At 43.1% G+C, this 20,734-nt stretch overlaps 3 protein-coding genes across 13 annotated transcripts; 1 reads left to right on the forward strand and 2 right to left on the reverse strand.

The window, feature by feature from the left end:
- Positions 1–307: 307 nt before the first annotated feature.
- On the forward strand, positions 308–2,671 carry LOC111081535 (plasminogen). Its single transcript, XM_022377619.2, has 6 exons — positions 308–1,094; positions 1,149–1,468; positions 1,533–2,052; positions 2,115–2,222; positions 2,281–2,379; positions 2,447–2,671. The coding sequence occupies exons 1-6, from the start codon at positions 1,028–1,030 to the stop codon at positions 2,512–2,514; spliced, it is 1,182 nt and encodes a 393-aa protein (XP_022233311.1). The 5' UTR covers positions 308–1,027; the 3' UTR covers positions 2,515–2,671.
- Positions 2,672–3,074: 403 nt separating this feature from the next.
- LOC111080575 (ATP-dependent 6-phosphofructokinase) lies at positions 3,075–11,083 on the reverse strand. 8 transcript variants are annotated; one of them, XM_022376272.2, is made up of 12 exons: positions 10,928–11,083; positions 10,736–10,862; positions 9,503–10,666; positions 8,508–8,609; positions 7,418–7,759; positions 7,205–7,359; positions 7,017–7,125; positions 5,428–5,616; positions 4,926–5,368; positions 4,008–4,850; positions 3,846–3,934; positions 3,075–3,354 (listed from the first exon to the last, which is right to left on the reverse strand). In XM_022376272.2, the coding sequence occupies exons 1-12, from the start codon at positions 10,969–10,971 to the stop codon at positions 3,320–3,322; spliced, it is 3,642 nt and encodes a 1,213-aa protein (XP_022231964.2). In that variant the 5' UTR covers positions 10,972–11,083; the 3' UTR covers positions 3,075–3,319. The 8 variants fall into 8 exon arrangements, with proteins under 8 accessions (XP_022231964.2, XP_022231963.2, XP_022231965.2 ...); XM_022376271.2 differs by lacking the exons at positions 3,075–3,354; positions 7,017–7,125 and adding an exon at positions 6,200–6,308 and having other exon boundaries at positions 3,610–3,934; XM_022376273.2 differs by lacking the exon at positions 3,075–3,354 and having other exon boundaries at positions 3,610–3,934; positions 10,757–10,862; positions 10,928–11,082.
- A 1,124-nt stretch (positions 11,084–12,207) lies between these two features.
- Positions 12,208–20,340, reverse strand: LOC111080581 (14-3-3 protein zeta). 4 transcript variants are annotated; one of them, XM_022376282.2, is made up of 8 exons: positions 20,256–20,338; positions 16,217–16,444; positions 16,031–16,144; positions 15,793–15,919; positions 14,857–14,980; positions 14,571–14,734; positions 14,201–14,329; positions 12,208–13,460 (listed from the first exon to the last, which is right to left on the reverse strand). In XM_022376282.2, exons 2-8 carry the CDS (start codon positions 16,276–16,278, stop codon positions 13,305–13,307), a joined length of 876 nt encoding a protein of 291 aa, XP_022231974.2. In that variant the 5' UTR covers positions 16,279–16,444; positions 20,256–20,338; the 3' UTR covers positions 12,208–13,304. The 4 variants fall into 4 exon arrangements, with proteins under 4 accessions (XP_022231974.2, XP_022231975.2, XP_022231977.2 ...); XM_022376283.2 differs by lacking the exon at positions 20,256–20,338 and adding an exon at positions 19,058–19,152; XM_022376285.2 differs by lacking the exon at positions 14,571–14,734 and having other exon boundaries at positions 14,201–14,364; positions 20,256–20,340.
- Positions 20,341–20,734: the final 394 nt, after the last annotated feature.

The following is a 20,734-nucleotide window of genomic DNA, read 5'->3' on the forward strand; positions in this document are numbered from 1 at the left end:
AGTTACTTCATAAATGGATGATGGCTCCCCCCCACCTTTGGGTCGGTGGTTCGCCTTTGTCTGACGGAGGCCCCTAACCCAAAAACGCTGGAACGCACCTGCAGCCGAGAGATGTGCTCGTTCCCATTCGGAGAGATGCCAGCGGTTGTGGCAATTATGTCGCATAAAATAATTATAACAGACCTGGAGCACATTTCCTGCGTCGCTGGCAGCCTCAGCAGCCTCAGCATGGCATTTCGTAATAATTAGTAGAGATGAAGAAGATGAACGCAGAGCAGCATCAGCATCAGAGTAGCAGTGGCAGTGGCGGTGAGCAGTAGCATCCACAAACCAGAACCAAGATCAACCTGTTGCTGTGGCGCCCAGTTCGAGTTTGGCCAGCGGCGCGTGCGGTTGTGGCGACGGCACCTCCACTCCCATCTACAGATCATCTAAAAGAACCGAGAACTCCATTTCGCGGCAAATGTGTGAACCGTGCGGGCAAAAAGGAAAACTGCAAAGCAAAACTGTGCCATCGAGCCAAGTGAATTGGCACACTTCCCATTGCGATGATTGTTTTATCAAAATTCATTAGCCAGTGCGTGCCTGTGCGGACAGGTGGTGACCCATTTAGCGGACAGGTGACCCCATAACTCGTATCACGTTCTCGTTCTCGTATCAAGGACACACATCTGTCTCTCTCTCGGCCGTGAGTCATCCGCCAGACAAGCCCATACCCATGGCCATAGCCAGAGACGACGACAGACATCAAGTAAAAGTGGAGCAGCAGCAGCAGCAGCGCAAGTCTTAAGAAATCTAAGTAGAAGAAAGAGCAGAAGACACCGCCGCAGCCACATAAAAGTGAATAAGAAACTGTCATGCTTTCGTTGGCAGCCATCGCAGCTCATGTCAATGGAATGGAGATTTAACAGTCCACAAATTGTGCTAAATGCCTCAACGCCCACCAATAATCATCTACTCCGAAAATTGGATAGTGAACAGTGAACAGTGACAAGTGACAAGTGATTAGTGACTGGGAACAGTAAAAATGAATCTGCTGCTGTGGCTCTTAGTGCTGCTGCTGCTCTCCTGCCACATCAGCCACGGCCAGGCCAGTGAGTAAGTGCAAGAGTTCCCCCCAACTTGATACTGATCCTGATCTCGTTCAGATATCCTCAACGCGTTGCTGGGCGTGCCCGCAGAGTGTGTGCACCAGAGCGGCATCTGGCCCTGCAAGCTGAGCTTCTCCTGCTGGCTGCAGGGCGGCAAGCATGCCAAGGGCTGTGGCAGCAACAAGTGGCTCTTCAGCTGCTGCATCGCCGCCGCCGCCGATCCGCAGCATCCGCATCTCTCACAGTCGCAGCTGCCGCATCCGCAGTCGTCTTTGGCGAATCTCATTGATTATGGCCAACTCAAGATAAGTCTGCAAGGCCTGCCCAAGCGCATCATGTTGCGGCGTCGCGACGACAATGAGCTGCTCAACGTTCAGGTAAGTCGTGTGACGGTTGACAACTGAGGCATTGAGCGAGTCTTCAATCTCCCATCCATTACAGCCCGAATGTGGGGTGCCACGAACAGCGCAGAACACGCTCCAGAAGCGCATCATCGGCGGTCGGCCGGCACAGTTCGCCGAGTATCCGTGGCAGGCGCACATCCGCATAGCCGAGTACCAGTGCGGTGGGGTGCTCATCTCGGCCAACATGGTGGCCACTGCCGCCCATTGCATACAGCAGGCGCAGCTGCCGGACATCACCGTCTATCTGGGGGAGCTGGACACCCAGGATCTGGGCCAAATACACGAGCCGCTGCCAGTGCAGAAGCACAGCGTCATGCAAAAGATCATCCATCCGCGCTTTAACTTTCGCATGACGCAGCCAGACCGCTACGACCTGGCCCTGCTGAAGCTGGCCCATCCCACGGCCTTCAGCGAGCACATCCTGCCCATTTGCCTGCCCCATTATCCCATCCGGCTGATCGGACGCAAGGGCCTCATCGCGGGCTGGGGCAAGACCGAGGCCCATTTGGGGCACGCCGGCACCAATATGCTGCAGGTGGCCAGCGTCCCCATCATTAGTGAGTAGCCAGCCTCACATCTTCAGAATTGCTGACTACTCCCATGCTCTGTCATTCCACAGCCACCTTCGACTGCATTCGCTGGCACGAGAGCAAGCAAATAAATGTGGAAATCAAGGCGGAAATGTTCTGTGCGGGACACTCGGATGGCCACATGGATGCCTGCCTGGGTGAGTGAGTGCGGGGCAGCAGAACAAGCAAGATATTCAAATTCGTTATCATTGACAGGCGATTCCGGAGGTCCGCTGGTGATCAAGGATCGCGGACGCTTTGTGCTCGTCGGCATCACCAGCGCCGGCTTCGGCTGTGGCGTCGATCACCAGCCAGGTACGTGCCATCCACAATAACTTGCACGACATGATGGGAAACCAATTAATTAATGGATCTGATTTAGGCATATATCACAATGTTCAGAAGACTGTGAGGTGGATACAGGATGTGGTGACGCGCAACGAATTGTAGCAACAGAAGGGACCGCGAGTGGTTGTCCTGTGGCATGACACAAATCTCATTAGTTTATGGCTCGTAGCATTAGGCAATGGATATGTGCAATCCAAATCACATAAGCGACACATTTACGCGTATTTATTAGATTTATTAAATATTATTATGTACGATATTTAATGGAAACCGTCAACGATGACCATGGAGATGATGCCGAGCATTTCATAACCTCTATTTGCGCAGATTATATTATGGATGCAGAAGGTTCAATGGCATACCATTGCGGGTCTCATGCAGAGTGCTCTTTTCTTCTCCCTCTCATGCAGAAAAAGAGAAGAGCTGATGCTGCCAGCTTTGACTCTATTTTATCTATCAAAGCTCGCTCAACGATGGCTGCAATAACACTACCAAAAGGTAGCTGCTAGGACACTTTCAAAGTTGGCTTCTATAACACCACCAATAGGTGTGTGCCTCCAAAGGTGGCTGCTATGTCACTACTAGCTGACTAATTGATTTCCGGAAATTCTATACCCAATACAGTATGTGCTCGCAAAAAAAAAAAAAATCCAATTTGTCTCTGGGCAACTTTTATACACGTGACTAAAGGTCTTTGAGTATGTATGCATATATTTAGATTTTTGATATAAATATTTCATTGTTCGGTTCCATAACAATACTCGGAAAAACATTTGGTGTGGAGTAACATTTTTGGGAGAATTTTTCCATACACTACGATAAATTGTTGTATAAATAGTTTAACATTTAATATAGCTGGGCGTAGATAAACCAACAATTTACGATAACATGCGAATGATGATGTCCGTTAATAGACGGTGTTGTGTTGACCGAGGCGAGCAGCTGCAAATGTAGAATCAACCGTTAGCGGGCGTAAATCCTTTTCTGAATTTTGTTGATGAAATGATTTGCATACAATATGTCAAGTTGGACAGACTTAAAAAAACGTGCGTTTTGTAGGAAGCGAATCATAAATGAGTAGGAAATATAAAATAAATTATGTATTTGTGTATTTGTGTATAATGAATACTTTCGTATGCCATGCGTGCACGCCGTGTCATGGACCACTCTGAAGTTCTAATCGTCGACCAGCAGAGATAACAACAAAAACGGTTCAAATGTATTTAAAACTTAGGCCATAGCTTGTTGCGTTTGTAAACTAAAAAACATTCATTGAGATAGATTCGATGGGTAGAAGATAGAATAATAGATGGTGCTGTAGCAAGTTACACTGGGCAATGAAAAATCAAAGAGGGATGGACATCTTCATCATTGTAAGTGCGTCTAGGCAACGGCATCGGTGGCGCATTCCTCCTCGACGGTGATGTACATACCCTCCTCCTCGTAGGCAGAGTCGTGCTTGGCAAGAATTCTCAGCAGCGGACGCAGACGCAGCCACCATTGCTTCTTTGGTATGCGTTGACTGGTGGAGAAATAGGAGAAAATGCATGAAACAGGGATCATCAATTGGGGTAAGGGGTAAGCCTGATACTCACTCAAAGTTTGTCTCGGCAATAAGATCGACCAGTGGACTGAAGCGGTACTGGCGCGACACAATGCCCAGCAAGGTGGCGGTGTCGGGAGCCTTGCAGTTCACCTCGCCGTTGGCATTGATGTTCGCCTTGATCTGGTCGGCCAGCCAGTCCACGCACTTGGCCGCCATCTTGGTGCCCATGTTGCGGTCGAAGGGTGTGGGCGATCCTCCCTGCTGCATGTGGCCGAGGATGTTCATACGGCAGGTGAACAGACCCTTGCCCTCCTCCGAGTAGAGGCGATAGATGAAGTCTGTGCTGTAGTTCTCGCAAGCCTTCTCATTGCGCAGAATCAGGCCGCGTGAGACGCCCTCGGCCATTTTGCTGGCCATGTGGTAGACATCCTGCTGCAGGTCCTTGATGGAGAACTTCTCCTCGTAAATGTACGCGGCATCCGCACCACCGGCCAGACCAGCCAGCGTGGCCAAATAGCCGCAATAGCCACCCATTGTCTCGATAACGAACACACGACGCTTTGTGCCCTGGGCCGACTGACGGATACGGTCACAGATCTCCGTGATCTCGTTCAGGCCCGTGTCGCAGCCAAGTGAGAACTCCGTGCCGGGCACATTGTTTGAAATCGTCGAGGGTATGACCACGATCGGGATGCAGAACTGTGGATAGTTATCGCGCTGATCGGCAATCTGTCCGGCTGCATGGTAACTCTCGAATCCACCGATGATGAGGAGGCCCTGGATCTTGAACTCCTTCAAACGGGCAGCGATCTCTTTGAACTTTCCCTCGGGCAGGGTGCGTTTGGTGCCCAGATACGCGCCGCCCTGTCCCACCCATCCACTCACATCCGACCTGGAGAGGAAGATCAAGATTATTCCATTAATTTTGCATTCCTCGCGATTCTGTATCACATGCAGCACCACTCACCATCCCAATTCGCGCACATTGCCAGCAATGAGACCCTCGACACCGTCGTGGATGCCATAGACAACGTCACCACGGTAGATGGCATTGCGCACGAAACTGCGCACGGCCGCATTCATGCCACAAGAGGGGGCACCAATGTGCATGACCGCTAGCCTGTAGCCCTCGATGCCCTTGCCCTCGGCATCGAAGCACTCCCTGGGCGGCTTCAAGCGTGTCAACATCTTGTATGTCTCCAGATTGCGCTCGAAAGAACGGCCACGCAACTTGACGGCATCCGCCCAGCGTTTCTCCTTCATGGCCAGGGCCACTGCCTGAGTGCGCTCCACGCACTCCATCAGCGGCACACGCACAGCCTGATTGCCGTCCAAAGAGATGACCACCGGCACCGAATCCTTGGTGGCCTCCATCAGAGCCAAAGTCGCTTCGGCGCCCATGCGGCATGCCTAAAATGATTTCATATTAGAGAATGCTTAAGAACGGCGTCCAGAGGGGAGATACGAACCAAAATACGATCGAAGGCGCTGGGATTGCCACCGCGCTGCACATGACCCAGGACAGTGATGCGGGCATCGTGCTTCAAGCGTTCATCGATCACCTTCTTCACATCCTCGGCGGTAATGGGATTTCCCTCACGGTCCATTGCTCCCTCAGCCACGATGACAATGTTCAGACGCTGGCCAGCCGATCGTTCCTGTTAAGGCATCATAAGATATATCAGTATTTTATTCGTAGAGATAAAGAGGCGAGTTGTGCGCCCAATGTATGTACATATGTTTACGTAAACACACAATTTTTGACATCAAGCTAATGAATACAGTGCGAAAATGCTTTAATTTTTACTACTTTAAGTCTTGAATTTCATAAAAAGATGTTATGAAAAGCACAGTAGATGCACATATGTATGTATATGTATTTTGTATATAGAAAGCACAAGCATAAGCCAGTGTGAACCAGTGTAAAAAGTAGACGAAAGCCATAAATAAACGATGATTTAAAGATCGATATGAGGATGAGTGTTAGTGGAACTGGGAAAGTTAATAGAAATACATAATGAAATAATGAAAATAATACAGGAGACCAGGAGACCAAGAACCCAAAACGAATACAATTGAATATTGATTATTGAAGCTGTTGCTTCAACGCGATAGTTTAGAATCGAATTATATTCCAGAACGAAGCGTTAGAAAGTGTTGAGAGATTCCAACTTAAGACTGTTTTAGAGTAAACGCTTAACAAACGAATGAAGGTAGTGGGAGGAGGGCAATCAGCCTGACCTGTTGGAGTTTGATACAGATATCGTCCTGCCACGTGACTTCCGCTGGCTCTTCGGGTAAAAATATAAAATCAGCCTCTGTGGCTATAGCCGCGGATATGGCTAGGTAACTAAAAACAAAAAGATTAAACACAAACAAAAAGAAAAATGTTGACAAACGTTGTGAATCGATGAGAGGTAGTAGTAGGAGGGGTAGATAACTTAAGATTAGTTACAATATGATACCGGTGGGTACAGGGGGATACCGGGGGATACAGGGAATACATAGGATAGGGGGCGGGACAAACGCATACGTTAATTGTGCATAAATCAGAATCATCCAATAGATCGAATCATACTGGATGGAAATAATCGAATTGTGTGCAGGAGTTAGCGTAAAATAAGAAGAAGCTCTGATATGTGGCATGTGCTGAGCGAACTCCTTCGGTGTCTTTGGAACTCAAGTACTAAATATTGAGTATGCATTAATTGGCTGGAGATCAAAGAAAGCGAGTGGAGTATATATTTTAGTTCAACTTCTTGCCTGGGCCAATTGGATGCACAGCCTATCTGGCCAATCGACTTTCGGTGGCATTTCCGGAATGAATATGAAATCAGCTTCACTAGACAATCCGGCAACAAGTGCTAAATAACTGCAAATATATATATATAATTTAGAATACTTATTAGTCATAAAAGGGAGGGCGGGTTGACGGGTTGCATCCACAAGGAGACTGATCGACTGATACGACTAATACGACTGATCTTGGAAGGCATTCAATGATGACAGAAATGTGCAAAATGATTAAAACATTCAACAGATCTCTGTTCTGGCTTGCCTGTTCCAACTTAAGCACAAGTTTAGCAGGCCAATCGTTTTGCGGAGGATATTCAGGGAGAAAGACATAGTCTGCCTCGGAAATAATGCCAGCCACAACTGATAAATAGCTAAAGATATTCAAGATATTACCCAATTAATCACCGCCCCTAGGTCTGGCAGAACCGCCGAAGAGCCCCCCTCTCTTACCCGCAATGGCGACCCATAACCTCCATGATGAAGGTACGTTGATGTGAGTAGGCCGTGCTCGAGATGGCGTCAATAGCTTCGATGATGCGATGCAGAGCAGAGTCCGTACCAATGGTCATGTCCGTGCCACAGAAATCGTTATCAATAGAGCCAACCTGCAAAGCATATATAATCGTTAGCCAGTAATTCGAATGCAGAGTTTAATTTCCTTACCAATCCCACAATGTGCAACACACTGTTCTTTTCCTGCTGGGCGGCAGTGATGGTGCCATTCTTCACCAGCTCATCCAACAGGCTGGACCACTCCTGACGGAACAGATTGGCACCGGTGAGGGAACCATCACCGCCAATCACCACCAGGTTGGTGATTCCCTTCTGCACCAGATTATTGGCGGCCTTGAGGCGACCAGCGCGTTCACGGAAATCCGCACAGCGGGCGGAGCCAATAATGGTGCCGCCGCGATGGATGATGGAGGACACCGAGGCCCAGTTGGCCTCCTGAATGTTGTCACCGCCATCTACCATGCCCTGGTAGCCTTCGCGGATGAAGTAGGCCTGTGGATTAAAGGGTAAGTACAAGTTTTAGTTCGCTTAAACTGTTATCGATAAGTATCTGTTGCAAGTGCCTATCTAATCGTTACTTTTCAAAAGCTATCATTTCCAAAATTATGAGATACTTCACTTCGTATGCATAGAGTGTACCCAGGCGGCAATCGGACCATCAATTTCACTTTCATTGACCCAAAATTAATAAAATAAAAAAAATGGCCATCAAAATTTATTCTAATCAATTTCAATTACGCACAATTGGAAATATATTTGCATATTTTGGGGAGAAAACTTGGCGAAAACTTCAAATTCAAAAGAATCAATTAGTTGGATCGAAGATTTGAGAGCTTTGGGAAAGAGTAACCGAAAATTAGAACAACAAAAAGTGAAACAGAAATTAGCCGAAGAAATCGCATGTGAAAACACCCAAAATAAACTCAATGTCAATGCGCACAGACACATACACACAGACATACACCACAAGTGTGTTACATACAGCACTCGGGGGCTGGCTGGCTGCTTCTGTGTAGCGTAGTGTGTCGCCGCTCTCTATTGCTGTGCTTAAGAATTTCTTCGTTGGCCTGATAAAGATTATCTAACTATTAATCAATTTGCCTAAGTTCAATGCCTGCGATAAGAATGGTTTACATTTATAACTCAGAGTATTTAACGTAAATTATAGATCTTGGTTGTGGGAGCTGGGGCGGGCTGTAAGAGCTGGTAGTAAAAGTACTTGACAGAGGTCACCACTCACCTTGCATCCCAAGTAGATGGCCATACGCACACAGGAACGCACTGCGGCATTCATGCCCTGGGAGTCGCCACCGCTGGTGAAGACGGCCAGGCCCTTGTCCTTCTGCGAGCCGCGCGCCAGAAAACGTTGATTAATTTCAGAGTTCATGGCGAATTTCGTTATTCTTTGATCAAATTTCAATATTCGATATTAACGTCTTTCTTTGCTACCGGTAAGCCCGTATACACGCACGCACACACACAGACACTGGACCCGAAACAGCCACTGGGAGGGAGATTGGAAGCGACCAACTATTATGCTATATACACCCTTTTTGCCAATCAGACCAAAGGCGCAGAGAGGCAGTAGAAGACTGGACTGGCACTGGAGCGGCGTATTAAGTCAGCCCGATATATATCCAAATAGTTATTAATACTATTTGATTCGTTCCGTTCCGTGGCTCTGTATCAGCGAAGCGTTTTTCAGTTACTACGAGCGGTATTTGGCGTACAACTGAGAGGTTTCGTTTTGACGTTTCAAGGTGACCTTTGGGCCAGACGCATACACAACACTCACTGCAAACAGACACACACACACTAACACGCTGTCGTACAGCCAAAATGCTTTCGCTGTAAGCGCGACTGATATGCGTACTGATGCAATGCGGGCGTGGGATGGTTAAACTGCTTGGATTTACACGGCACTGACTCAGAGATAAGGTTTATCTCTGCAGACGATAGGGCGATCACCTTAATGATTTTTTCTCGAGTTGCAATGAACGGAAAAGAGCGATTAAGCGCTCTGAACTCGTTTTGTTTACGTTCAACCCACATGCAAGTGTGTGTGTGACAGGCACAGCTGTTGCTGCCCAGCTGTTCTGAGCTTTCTCAGAGCTTTCACTTCTAGAGATGGTCGACGGGTGCCAGCGGTGTGTGCAGGCGGCTATCGAGCTATCTTATTGATTTATTTTCAAATCATAACGGAGTGTAAAAGTTGAAATGAATAATTAAACTTACGTAGAGGTTAGGGTTTCTGCGACCGTATTTGTAAACTTCCTTGCATTTTTCCTTGTGAAACATTCGTGCTTCTCGATTCTCAGATGCAAAATCGAACTTTGTTGTCTTTCCAAGGATGCTGTCGGTCAATTTGCCATCAACTAAATTCTGTGGATTCATAAAACCCACTATATCCATACTCGATTCAGTAGGAATATTTTGATGCCCGCCAAGTTTACTTAGCTCTAGTCCTGATGTATGAGGCATCGCCTCATGGTCCAACCCCCTCGCATTTCTCAGGATCGATACTACTTGAGATGGGTTTCGGCAAAAATAGCGATAATACAGTTCTATATTGTGTTCCCGCAAAGCTAGCAAATACTCGTACTTCCTCTCCAAGCATTTCGTCTTGTTCAAATATGTCTTGATTTTAGACAATTCGCCTTGGTCGTTTGTTTTTCCATCGCCTAAGTTCTGTCGTTTAATACCCACTATATCGGTACTCGATTCAGTAGCAATATTTCGCTGCCCGACAAGCTTACGTAGGTCTAATCCTGATGTACGATGCATTTTCGTTTCCTTATATTGGTCGTTGACTGGCATCGCCTCACAGTCATAACCCCTGGCATTTCTCAGGATCGATACTACTTGAGATGGGTTTTGGCAAAAATATCGGTAATACAGTTCTATATTGTGTTCCCGCAAAGCTAGCAAATACTCGTACTTCCTCTCCAAGCATTTCGTCTTGTTCAAATATGTCTTGATTTCAGACAATTCGCCTTGGTCGTTTGTTTTTCCATCGCCTAAGTTCTGTCGCTTAATACCCACTATATCTGTACTCGATTCAGTAGGAATATGTCGCTGCCCGACAAGCTTACGTAGGTCTAATCCTGATGTACAAGGCATTTTCGTTTCCTTATATTGGTCGTTGACTGGCATCGCCTCATAGTCATAACCCCTGGCATTTCTCAGGATCGATACTACTTGAGATGGGTTTCGGCAAAAATAGCGATAATACAGTTCTATATTGTGTTCCCGTAGAGCTAACAAAAACTCGTACTTCCTCTCTGAGCATTTCGTCTTGCTCAAATATGTCCTAATTTCAGACAATTCCTTCTGAATGCCATCGCCATCGTCTTTACAACAGCCATGTATCCAACGATGGTAGAATGTTGCTTGGCTCAACTAAAATTTAACCAATACGAATAATCTTATTATAAAAAAGTGGGTGAATATAAGGATTTACATACGTACACATGTATTATAATTTCTCACCTTATACCTTTGGTGAAATCCTTGGCCCATCCGATTCTGGACAATCGGGGATAGTTGTACATAGTAAGCCGGAGGCTTTGGTATCCGCTCATTGCAGCCACAAATACTGCAACAGGATATATGTATATTGTGGCATAGAAATGCGTTAGGGGAATTGATTTGCATTCGTACCTTTTTTGGAATTTAGCTAATACTCGAAATTTGTTTAAATGCATGCCAATTCAGCTAACGATTATAATTTTCCACAAGCATACATCTATGTGCATAGATAATGCTTAGAATATGGCGCATTTTATGCACTTTTCTTATTTATTAGTTTTAATATGTTGTTGAATCTACGAATTTGCTTGAAACTTTATGTCAAAGAGCACTATGATCGAAACTAAACTAAGGGCTAAAAAAAGTCATTTTAGTTGGTTTTTTTATGATTTATTTAATTTTTTTTTTGTTTTTTTTGTTGGTAATTAAGAAACTGTAATTTCAATAAACTTAAATTTTCCACTCATACATCAATCTTTGCCTCTATTATATGCATACAATTTACGTCTACACCCACCAGGGTTTTCCGTCTGGTTGTTGTCATGTACTCTCTTTTACTCTGTTTTGTCGTTTGTTTCATTTATGTATGTATTGCAGTTTCATTATATTATTATGTTCTTGTATTCGACTTATTAGCGTTGCGGCAAAAAAGTGTTTTTGGTTTCTTTTATCATTTATTTAAATATATATATATTTTTTATGCCTCACATTCATAATATAGCGATAAATTCAATTGCGAAAATATACATTTACTTATATCATACACACATTTATATGCAATTGCACATATGTATATGGAAATATACATACACGCAAGTATATAATGCTCAGTATGTTTACCGTTCTTGTTGTTGTGGACAATAAGATATATATATTTATATATGGTTTATTGCATATATATTTTTGCTTTTTAATTTTTTTTGTTTTGTTAATACACATGCAAAGTTTTCTTTTATGGAAATTAAAAATTTGAATAGTTTTCGTTTACAATAATTATGTATTTTGATTTGTATTTTGGGTTTTAGTTCATTTTATTCAAATATTTCCATTTTTAATGTATAGCCTGCATTCGCCAAAAGTTAAAAAAGTAATCTGTCGAATGCTTGGAAGTCGAAAATTGTTTGTAAACTGATTAAAACAGAAAAATGAGAAAGAAATCTTTGATATTAGGAACAATTGATGGCCGTTTTCTTACAAGAAAAAGTTAAAGTAGATCGGGAGTGTCCCGCAGAAGCATTAAAAACAGTATAAGCCTTGTGCAACCATTGCGCACAATAAAACTCGTGCCTAAAGCCATGTTGCACAGTTCAAAAATAATAACGACTTCCTTTCTTCGTTTTCTAGTTTTTTTAGCTGGCCGAATCAAGTTCGCAAGTTTTCCCAATAGACAGTTGGTTATATGTGTGTATGTATTATATGAGTTCTGGTTTTCACAATTATAGTATAATACCAAGAGAAGACAACAAGGAAATTTGTAATTGTATTTTTTTTAACCTTTTGTTTATATGTAAGACATGTATAAAAAATAGCAATGAACAACTATATTTTATTCTGTACTTCTCTCAATCTCTCACTTTCCTTTAACAGATACGGTTCCCGTTTCGATAAGGCCCCCCTGTGGAAGGGGGATCATCCCAAAACCAAGTTCCTCACATGCATTATAAATGCAACCCTGTGTTGTTGCTGTGTCTATGTGTTGTTGTTTGTTTTTTGTAATCTGTCTGTGTGTGTGTGGGTGTTTGGATGGGGAAAAAACTTAGCAACTTAAAGAAAATTCAAATAAAAAATAAGGGAATTTAGGTTTTTTTTTGGTTTTATTTGTTTAGAAAAAGAATTACAAATAATACATAAGTTTCTGTTTTACTTTTGTTTTTCTCATTTGGTTCGCTTGGTTGTTGATTCTAGTTTCTGCTTGTTCTGCTGCCTGACAAAAATTAAATAATTAATTTAGTTTCTTGCAAAAATGTATAAAAACAGAAAATAATCGATTTAATTTTGTTTTATGTATACAATTAGGAATAGTATTTATTGGGTGTTGTTTTTTTGAATGAGCTAATTCACACGAAGCAGCCTTAACCGAGCACAAAAACCGAGCATGCGTTTGTCTATTGATGCTGCCTTCTATGTGTGGTATTATATGCTCAAGCAGTTGCAGTGGATCCATTTGACTCGGATTAGTGGGTCTCCTACATGCATACATGCATATACATACAGCTATGTATAGGTAAATATATATAGGCTCTATACTGTCCTACCCACGATCGGCCTCAAATGAAAAACATGCTGCATGTAATTTGTATTAAATGTTGCATTCCTCCTCTTCCTGCCTGTCTCCTGTTGCTGTCTGCCTGGTATTATCGTTTCATTTCAATTTGTTGCTTGTGTTTTTTGCTTTGCGTTTTGCATTTATATTTGTTTCTCTTTGTTGTTTCTGGTTTTTGTTTTGTTTTGTTGTATTACTGAATAATATTTGCATAGTCAAAAAGGAAACATTTTCTTAGTTGTTTGGTTAGTTGTCGCCGCCCTCCTGTGGCTCATCGCCATCGCCCTGGGTGTCGCTGGTCCAGAGAGTCAGGTTATCCCTCAACAGTTGCATGATGAGTGTCGAGTCTTTGTATGAGTCCTCGTTGAGTGTGTCCAACTCGGCTATCGCATCATCGAACGCCTGGATCGGGATCAAACAGAATTCATTATTAGACAACGTTCTTTGGGGTGTTTGTTCTTCATTAGAGGAAATGTTTGGCAAGGCAAAAACAAAAGCATTTTCAAAGTGGCGTTAAAATCATCAAACATTCACAATTTCGATTCGCTTCACTTAACAACTTTACTAAACTAAACTTCAAAGCGGAATATATAAACCAAAATAATAAAGGAGTTTTGTCCTTAACTTAAGAAAAGAAGAAAAATAAACGAAAAATTGTTCACCAGCAAAGGCCGCAGGTAAGTAAGACGGTAGGTCGGTGGTTAGATTACAGGCAAAGTTTTGTTTAAGCACTTCTCATGCGATTCGGGAAAAAGAGGAGGATATACACGGGCTTTCAGGCCCATCCCACAGATGCCGATTTGTTTTTGTTGAGACCAGTTTTATGTCCCACATTTCGCTTGTAATCTTTTTGTAATCATTTGAAGTCTGGTCACAACCTTTTGCCATTGTCCTGAAACGCTTTGTTCGCGTACGTAAATACGTATAAAGTATATCCTTCAACTTGGCTTGGGATTAAGCTCTTTTAAATTGTGGTTTTAGTAATAGCTGGAAATGCTTCTCTCAGTTTTAGTCACAAAACAACGACAACTTATGTGTTTGTGGTGTGTGTGTGTTTGATTAGTAGTGGGGAAATTATAATTAGAACCGGAAGCTAGATTAGGGCATACTTAAGACAGAGATATGCATAAGTTGAACTGAACCTGTTTAGCTAAATGACAAGCCCTCGCTGGTGAATTGATAATTTCGTAATAGAAGACGGAAAAGTTGAGTGCGAGCCCTAATCTGATTGGATGTGTTGGCTGCATTTTGGTTTTTGCAATATCGAACGCCTCCTGATAGGCTTTTTTCGAGTCCTCAACGACGGCTTAGCAATTTACACGATTTTTTTAATTACAATAATAAAAGAAACAAAAATTAAAACAAGTTAGGTAAATATTGAAACAGTTGAATAGTTCATATAGTATATGGATAGAGATAGATAGGGACGTAGTGGAGTGTTTTTGTTTGCTTTGCTCGCTTGCCATACATTTCCAATGAAGTTCATTGATTCATTGTCGTTCAGTTATTAACCTGTTTAGCCAGCTGGCAAGCTTTGTCTGGAGAGTTTAAGATCTCATAATAGAAGACTGAGAAGTTAAGGGCCAGACCCAAACGGATTGGATGTGTTGGCTGCATTTTACCCTTGCTAATGTCAAATGCATCCTGGTAAGCGGTTTGCGAGTCATCAACAACAGCTGCATTTTCAAGAATATTTTTGATTTGTTTATATATATATATATATAGATATCATGTGTATATTAATTGTGTATAGGGGGATATACATAAGTGGGGGGCGGGCACTGATCGATATACTTACCATTGCGTGCATCTCCTGTGGCAACCTCGGCCAAATACCTGTAATAATCGCCCTTCATTTTCAGATAGAACACCTTGCTCTCGGGATTGCTGGCTTTTGGAATAAGATATTTGTCCAGAAGTCCCTGTAAATCAAAAACGTACATTTAATAACTGATTTAAGATATGAAATCGATGTGCAACCACACCGCCAAGTAAATTTACTTTTAATTAGCTATAAAAGCTCCCAAGATTATCATAAGCCTATCATACAATTTTCCATTTAAAATTCCATCAGGTACGAGTGGAATTAAGGCTTACATAACAATATCCATCAACCCCAAGTGAGGAGAAGGGGAAATATGTACCAAGCCCAAGGAAAACTCAAGTTCAACCCTGTCCATGGTCTATTTTTTGATCCAAGTATTTATGGTGGAAAAACGGGTATACATATGTTTACCACCTATTGTACAGGCCAAAGCCACTCTCAGAATTTATGTGTTGGGGAGGGGGGGAAAAAGTGGAAAATGTTCATTTTAAAAATAGATTTATTGATTGAAACAAATTTGATATTTCGCAGGGGCAAGAAAGAAGAGCAAAAAACTGGGCTTTCCACGCCAACCACCACAGCACACCACAGCACACAACAGCCAACAGCGCCACCCATCCACCACACGCCCGACCGACACACAGCTGAGCTCGTTTGGGGCGACTCTATGCGGTGGAGCGGCTGACAGGTTCGAGGCTTTATCCTACAGACTTAGCCATCAATAAATTTAGATGAACAGCGCACCGTAAATTGTGTGTATCGGCTGAGTGATGTGTGGATAAAAATAATTAGATGGACCAATTACACCCCATAAAACAAGGACAGCGACATGACGGACTGACAGGCAGACGGGACGGAACCGGACAGAACGGACGGACTTGCGCAGTCCTTCGAGTGTGTGTTACTTACCAAAACTTCATAGCAGATTTCCCGCAGCTCCTTCTCTACGCGCTCTCTGTACTCACGGGCAAGCTGTTGTTTTCTAGCAGATGCTTCGGTTTTCTGCTCAATGGAGGAGATGACGCGCCACGATGACCTGGTTTTGAAGGTTGGTTGATGGTGGAGAAAGAAAGTGTTAAATGTCAGCGTAAACATTCCATTGATGTATGTATAAAGACATTAATCAAGTACGGTTCAAACGACTTACCTACGAGCACCGACCACATTTTTGTAGGCAACGGAGAGCAGATTTCTTTCCTCATTTGAGAGTTCGACGCCCGTTTCTGTGACGGACTTCATGGCCTGGGCCATGTCATCGTAGCTATATGTAAAAATTACGACAAGTTCAGTAAATATTTGATTGCACATTCCATGTTGTTTCGTCATTGCTTACCGTTCTGATTGCTCGGCCAGTTTAGCCTTCTGGACCAGTTCCTCCTTATCGACTGTCGACATTTTGTTTGTTGTTTTTTGTTCAATTACTTCACAAAACTAAGGATGTATGTGGGGTGTGTCTGTCGTTCACACGGTTTATATATATAAGTGTGTATATATATAGATCCCAGAGGAAAAATCAATTAAAGCAACAGGAATACGCCACAAAGTTGTTTTTATTGGCTTTCTGCAAAAAGATATTTCAAGTAAACAACAACAAATTCATTAAATTTCATACTATAAACATACAAATATTTTTGGGGTAAAAAAGGAATTCGGATAGAGATTTCCCGGAGATTCGGATATTAAATTGAAAACTCTTATATCCAATACACCCAGATTTTGCTCCCAGCAACAACTACAGGGTATGCCGCATACATTTAGTTTGTTGTCATGCTTCCGCTGAGCGAAAGTGTCAAGTTTGAAACTTTTGATGACTCACAGAAGGCCGATCGCTGACTGAATGGCTAATTTACAAGGCAAATAACAAAAATACAGGCATTGGAAACATGTACGCACGTGCGTCAACCATTTAAATCTTAGTTTAGAGTCAGTTTAACAAGACGAATAGTACGAGGATCTGATCTGATCTGATCGTCTGTCTACGGGGAGTGGATGGAAAAGTAGAAAAGACGAGTAAAACACAAGTTCGACAACAAAGATAAAAATAAATCATGAATAAAAAAGAATTCTGAGAGAGGAAGAGAGACGGAGAAAAAAATAGAGCAAAAGGCGGCTCGCCTCTGTGACTATCTGTGTGTTCGTATGTCTGTATTTGAGTGTGCCAAAGATAGATATTCATGTTCGTTCACACATATGTATGTGCGAGATGTACGTTTGATTGCAATTCGTACAGTGACGCACTCCTTTATTTGCACAGTAAGCAACCGGCTATTGATTTACTGCGAATCAGTTATTAACAAAACGAATTGTGCCAGTACTGGCAGGCCAATTCACCGTCAATCTGACTCACGTAATCCGTTTAGAAAATGTTTCGAGCAGAGCAATAGGATCGAATTTTATCGTAGGATCAATTTTCCTGTTCCGTTTGACAGGAAATCGATTAATTTCCGCTCTCTGCCTAGAGAAAGCTCCAATCCAGCACGATGGATTCATTCGGAGTGGGAGTGTGAGTGGGAGGGAGGGAAAAATGCTGTGTGTGTGGGGTGAATGCATGTGGGCGTTGCTGGTATTTTTAGACAGCGGCCGCCACTCTGGACAAAACTTTTTGTTTTCCGTCGAAGGAAAAAAGAGACGGAGAACGACAGAGGAAGCCTCGACAATCAAGCTAGAATGCAGCCGCAATGAATGGAATCTCCCGGTCAGCACATTCGATGTTCTACCGCCCCACCACCACCACCACCTAGCAATCCATAAATTGGATTTAAATTGAGTTCCAGATTACGCCGGCATCTATCGGCCGCCAAATCAAAAAACATTGACCCTTTGTGTCAATGCAAACAATATATCCAAGTACATAATAGACGAGTGGGTGGGTGAGTGAGAGAGGGACAGAGACAGATAGGAGGTATTGCGACCAACTCGTTTTTGGGTCAATGACGTGTTTCTCTGGCGCCCTAATGGCCAAAATATTAAGCGAGGCGTAACGTTACGCTTCCCATTACATGAGTTTTCTATGGAGAGACCTGTATTTGATTAAATAGCTTACAACTTGTCCCGACCACGCAAAAAACAAATATCTGATGATGATGATCATCATCATCGAGAAGAGGAAGAATCGACGCTAACATTGCTCATCCCCATGCATTCCACACTCACACACATGCATTCATTACAAAGAGTTCTGTGACACACCAGCCGGAGACGGAGGGAGCTGCATCGAGCGAAGTCTACAAAAGTGTCGGTCGGCATGGGGCAGACGATGATGACGGCACTTTAAGCACGCTCATACTATATAATATATATATATGTGCGAGTGTTCTTGCGCCGGCCCATGAGCTGAGCCAAGAAACGGTGAATTGGACCCAGCATGCGCAGTAGCTAAAAAGAATAGAAACGTAGTATGTAGAAATTCCTCTACATGTAGACACGCAGCTACACATATCTGTATGTGTGAGGGAAAAAGTTACTAACTTTAGTGGGTAATGTACTAGTGTTAGGCTCTTGACGATGGCGGTGGGGTGCTTGGGGCAATCGTGTTTCCAAGTGCGGCGCTACAGAATTATAAAAATATCCGAGAGCAATGAGGAGAGCGGACGCGTACAAAAATACTCTCGCACACACACACACACATAGCCAGATAGCCGCATAGGCGGCGAGACGAGAGAGAAAATGTATCTACCACAGTCGGACAAAAGTGTGTTGAGTTCAAAAAACACACCTAACCGCGTGTCCCCATCCAAGTTTATATATATATAAACGTATGGGTATATATATCGCTATATATATGTGTATATAGAAGTCGGCTATGCCCGCCGCCTACGAATCTCGCCGCATCACATACATACACCAATACCCTGGCAACTCGGACACTCTTTTTTTCGCACAAATTCACAGTTTCTACGTTTTGCGTAGGATTTTTTTTTGATCGATCCCTTATGGAATGATGCGTAAAAAGGTAGTACGCTCGATACAACCTTATTTGCGCAGTGCGGTATATGTGCACGTACGTTCTGGAAAATTTTCCATCATTTCTCGTATTGGTTTTAACCGATTTTACACGTGTTCTGGCATATTTTCCGTTTTATAATTTTCAGCATATACGTGCACACATTCGCACAAATATCCCATTGTATGTAGTGCACACATACTTTTCGGCCCATCAAAATATGTTACTTACATTCTCGATTAACTTGAAACGACGACGAACACTACCAACGACCGAATGAAAGGTTGCACGGGTTTGCCGCTGTATCTGTGCTGCTATGATGTGATTCTGTGAACGTGTGCGGCGGAGGCACACATACACAGGCGGCGCATGCCCGCCACAAGTGAGCGCATTTCAGGGTTGCCAACGTCAGGTTGGCAGTAATGTTGCCAGGTGTGCACTGCTCTGCGTCAACCGATGGTTAATATTCAAATTTTAAGCAACATAGCTGTATCTGTGTTGTATGTATGGACTTGGGGCCAATAAAATAAATATATACATCAATTAACACGTCTGGAATGTTTTGAACTAACAGAAGCAGGCAACATAGTCCCTCACTGGGCGCGTCAATTGTGCGCAATTGCCATTTAATGGTATAATTTGAACGTAGCGTAGACAGGCGGGCATTATGAGCGTTGAAATTACGAATATGAATTAACATTCATGTGCTGTGCTTACACATCCTCTATGGGATGTTGAAGAGTTTTCGAGAACGATAGTTTTGCGATTCCCCACTACCTGTTGAAACTTTGAGGCGAGGCGGTTATCTGCTGGCAGATTACGTTTTTATCTTAACTTTATGGCCCTGAAGGAGGCACCTAATCGGCAGATGTATATTGTTGATAAGAAGCAGCAAATTGGCTTAATTCTAATGTGGAAAGCATTGAATTTCCGCTCTGCACAGAGCATATGGGCTGGCGAGGCGAGATATCACCTCCACTGATGTTTGAAAGAGTAACTGAATTAAAGTTTTTGTTGCTGGCAACGCTGTTTACTTTTTACTTGGCAATTCACAAAGAACAAGACGGAAAAAATTACGTCATCGGCGTCCTATTCTCTCACACACATATGCGGTAATTCAACTGGCATTTGGCAATAGTTGTTAATCACACGTAGCACTTGAGGACAGGACCACTCCACTGCATTCCCATAGATTCCCAATTAGGCAATCAAATCAATAAATATGTACATATGTGGTATATAAAGAAAAATTAGGGCCGCCGACAATATGGCGGTCAGAAGCCGACGGACGATTCACAAATTGCATGACTCACTGCGCCTTCGCGTTTTTACATATATTTACAAAAGACACTTGCCCCGATGTACGAATGTATTAACTAATACTTTACTCTGGCATTTAACTTATTTATTTAATTAAAATAACTCCCACCTCTTTCGACACTCGCTCGCTCGGTTTTAGGGATGCTAAATATTGAGACATCAAAGTATCGATGTGTATTTTTGGTTGATGATATATTTGCAGGTGATATTTTTTTGGACTGATGAAAATATTAATTTGTATTTTTTGTGGATATACATTATCAACAGAACTGCTTTTCCGAATTTGTAGCAAATTGGCGCTATTTTTCTGTTGTTTAACGTCTGAATATCACAAACCCGCGACTTTTGATTCGATGCTCCAAAAGTATGATATTTTTGTGCGATAAGGGGAACACATCGGCGCTTTCTTTTTAAAAATAAAAATATTAAAAATGCCATTTTCAAGGTCATGGGCTACAAAGAGTGAAATTGCAACTATCTGGGCATCGCAGATGACAATGTTCAATGGCGAGGGCAGGTTTCTCAGCCAGGAGCACCTGAAAATCTCATATGGTGGAACTTGCTGACTTTTTCGTGATGGTATATTCA

This window comes from Drosophila obscura, unplaced genomic scaffold, assembly GCF_018151105.1.
Source record: "Drosophila obscura isolate BZ-5 IFL unplaced genomic scaffold, ASM1815110v1 contig_186, whole genome shotgun sequence".
NCBI classification, from domain to species: Eukaryota; Metazoa; Arthropoda; class Insecta; order Diptera; family Drosophilidae; genus Drosophila; species Drosophila obscura.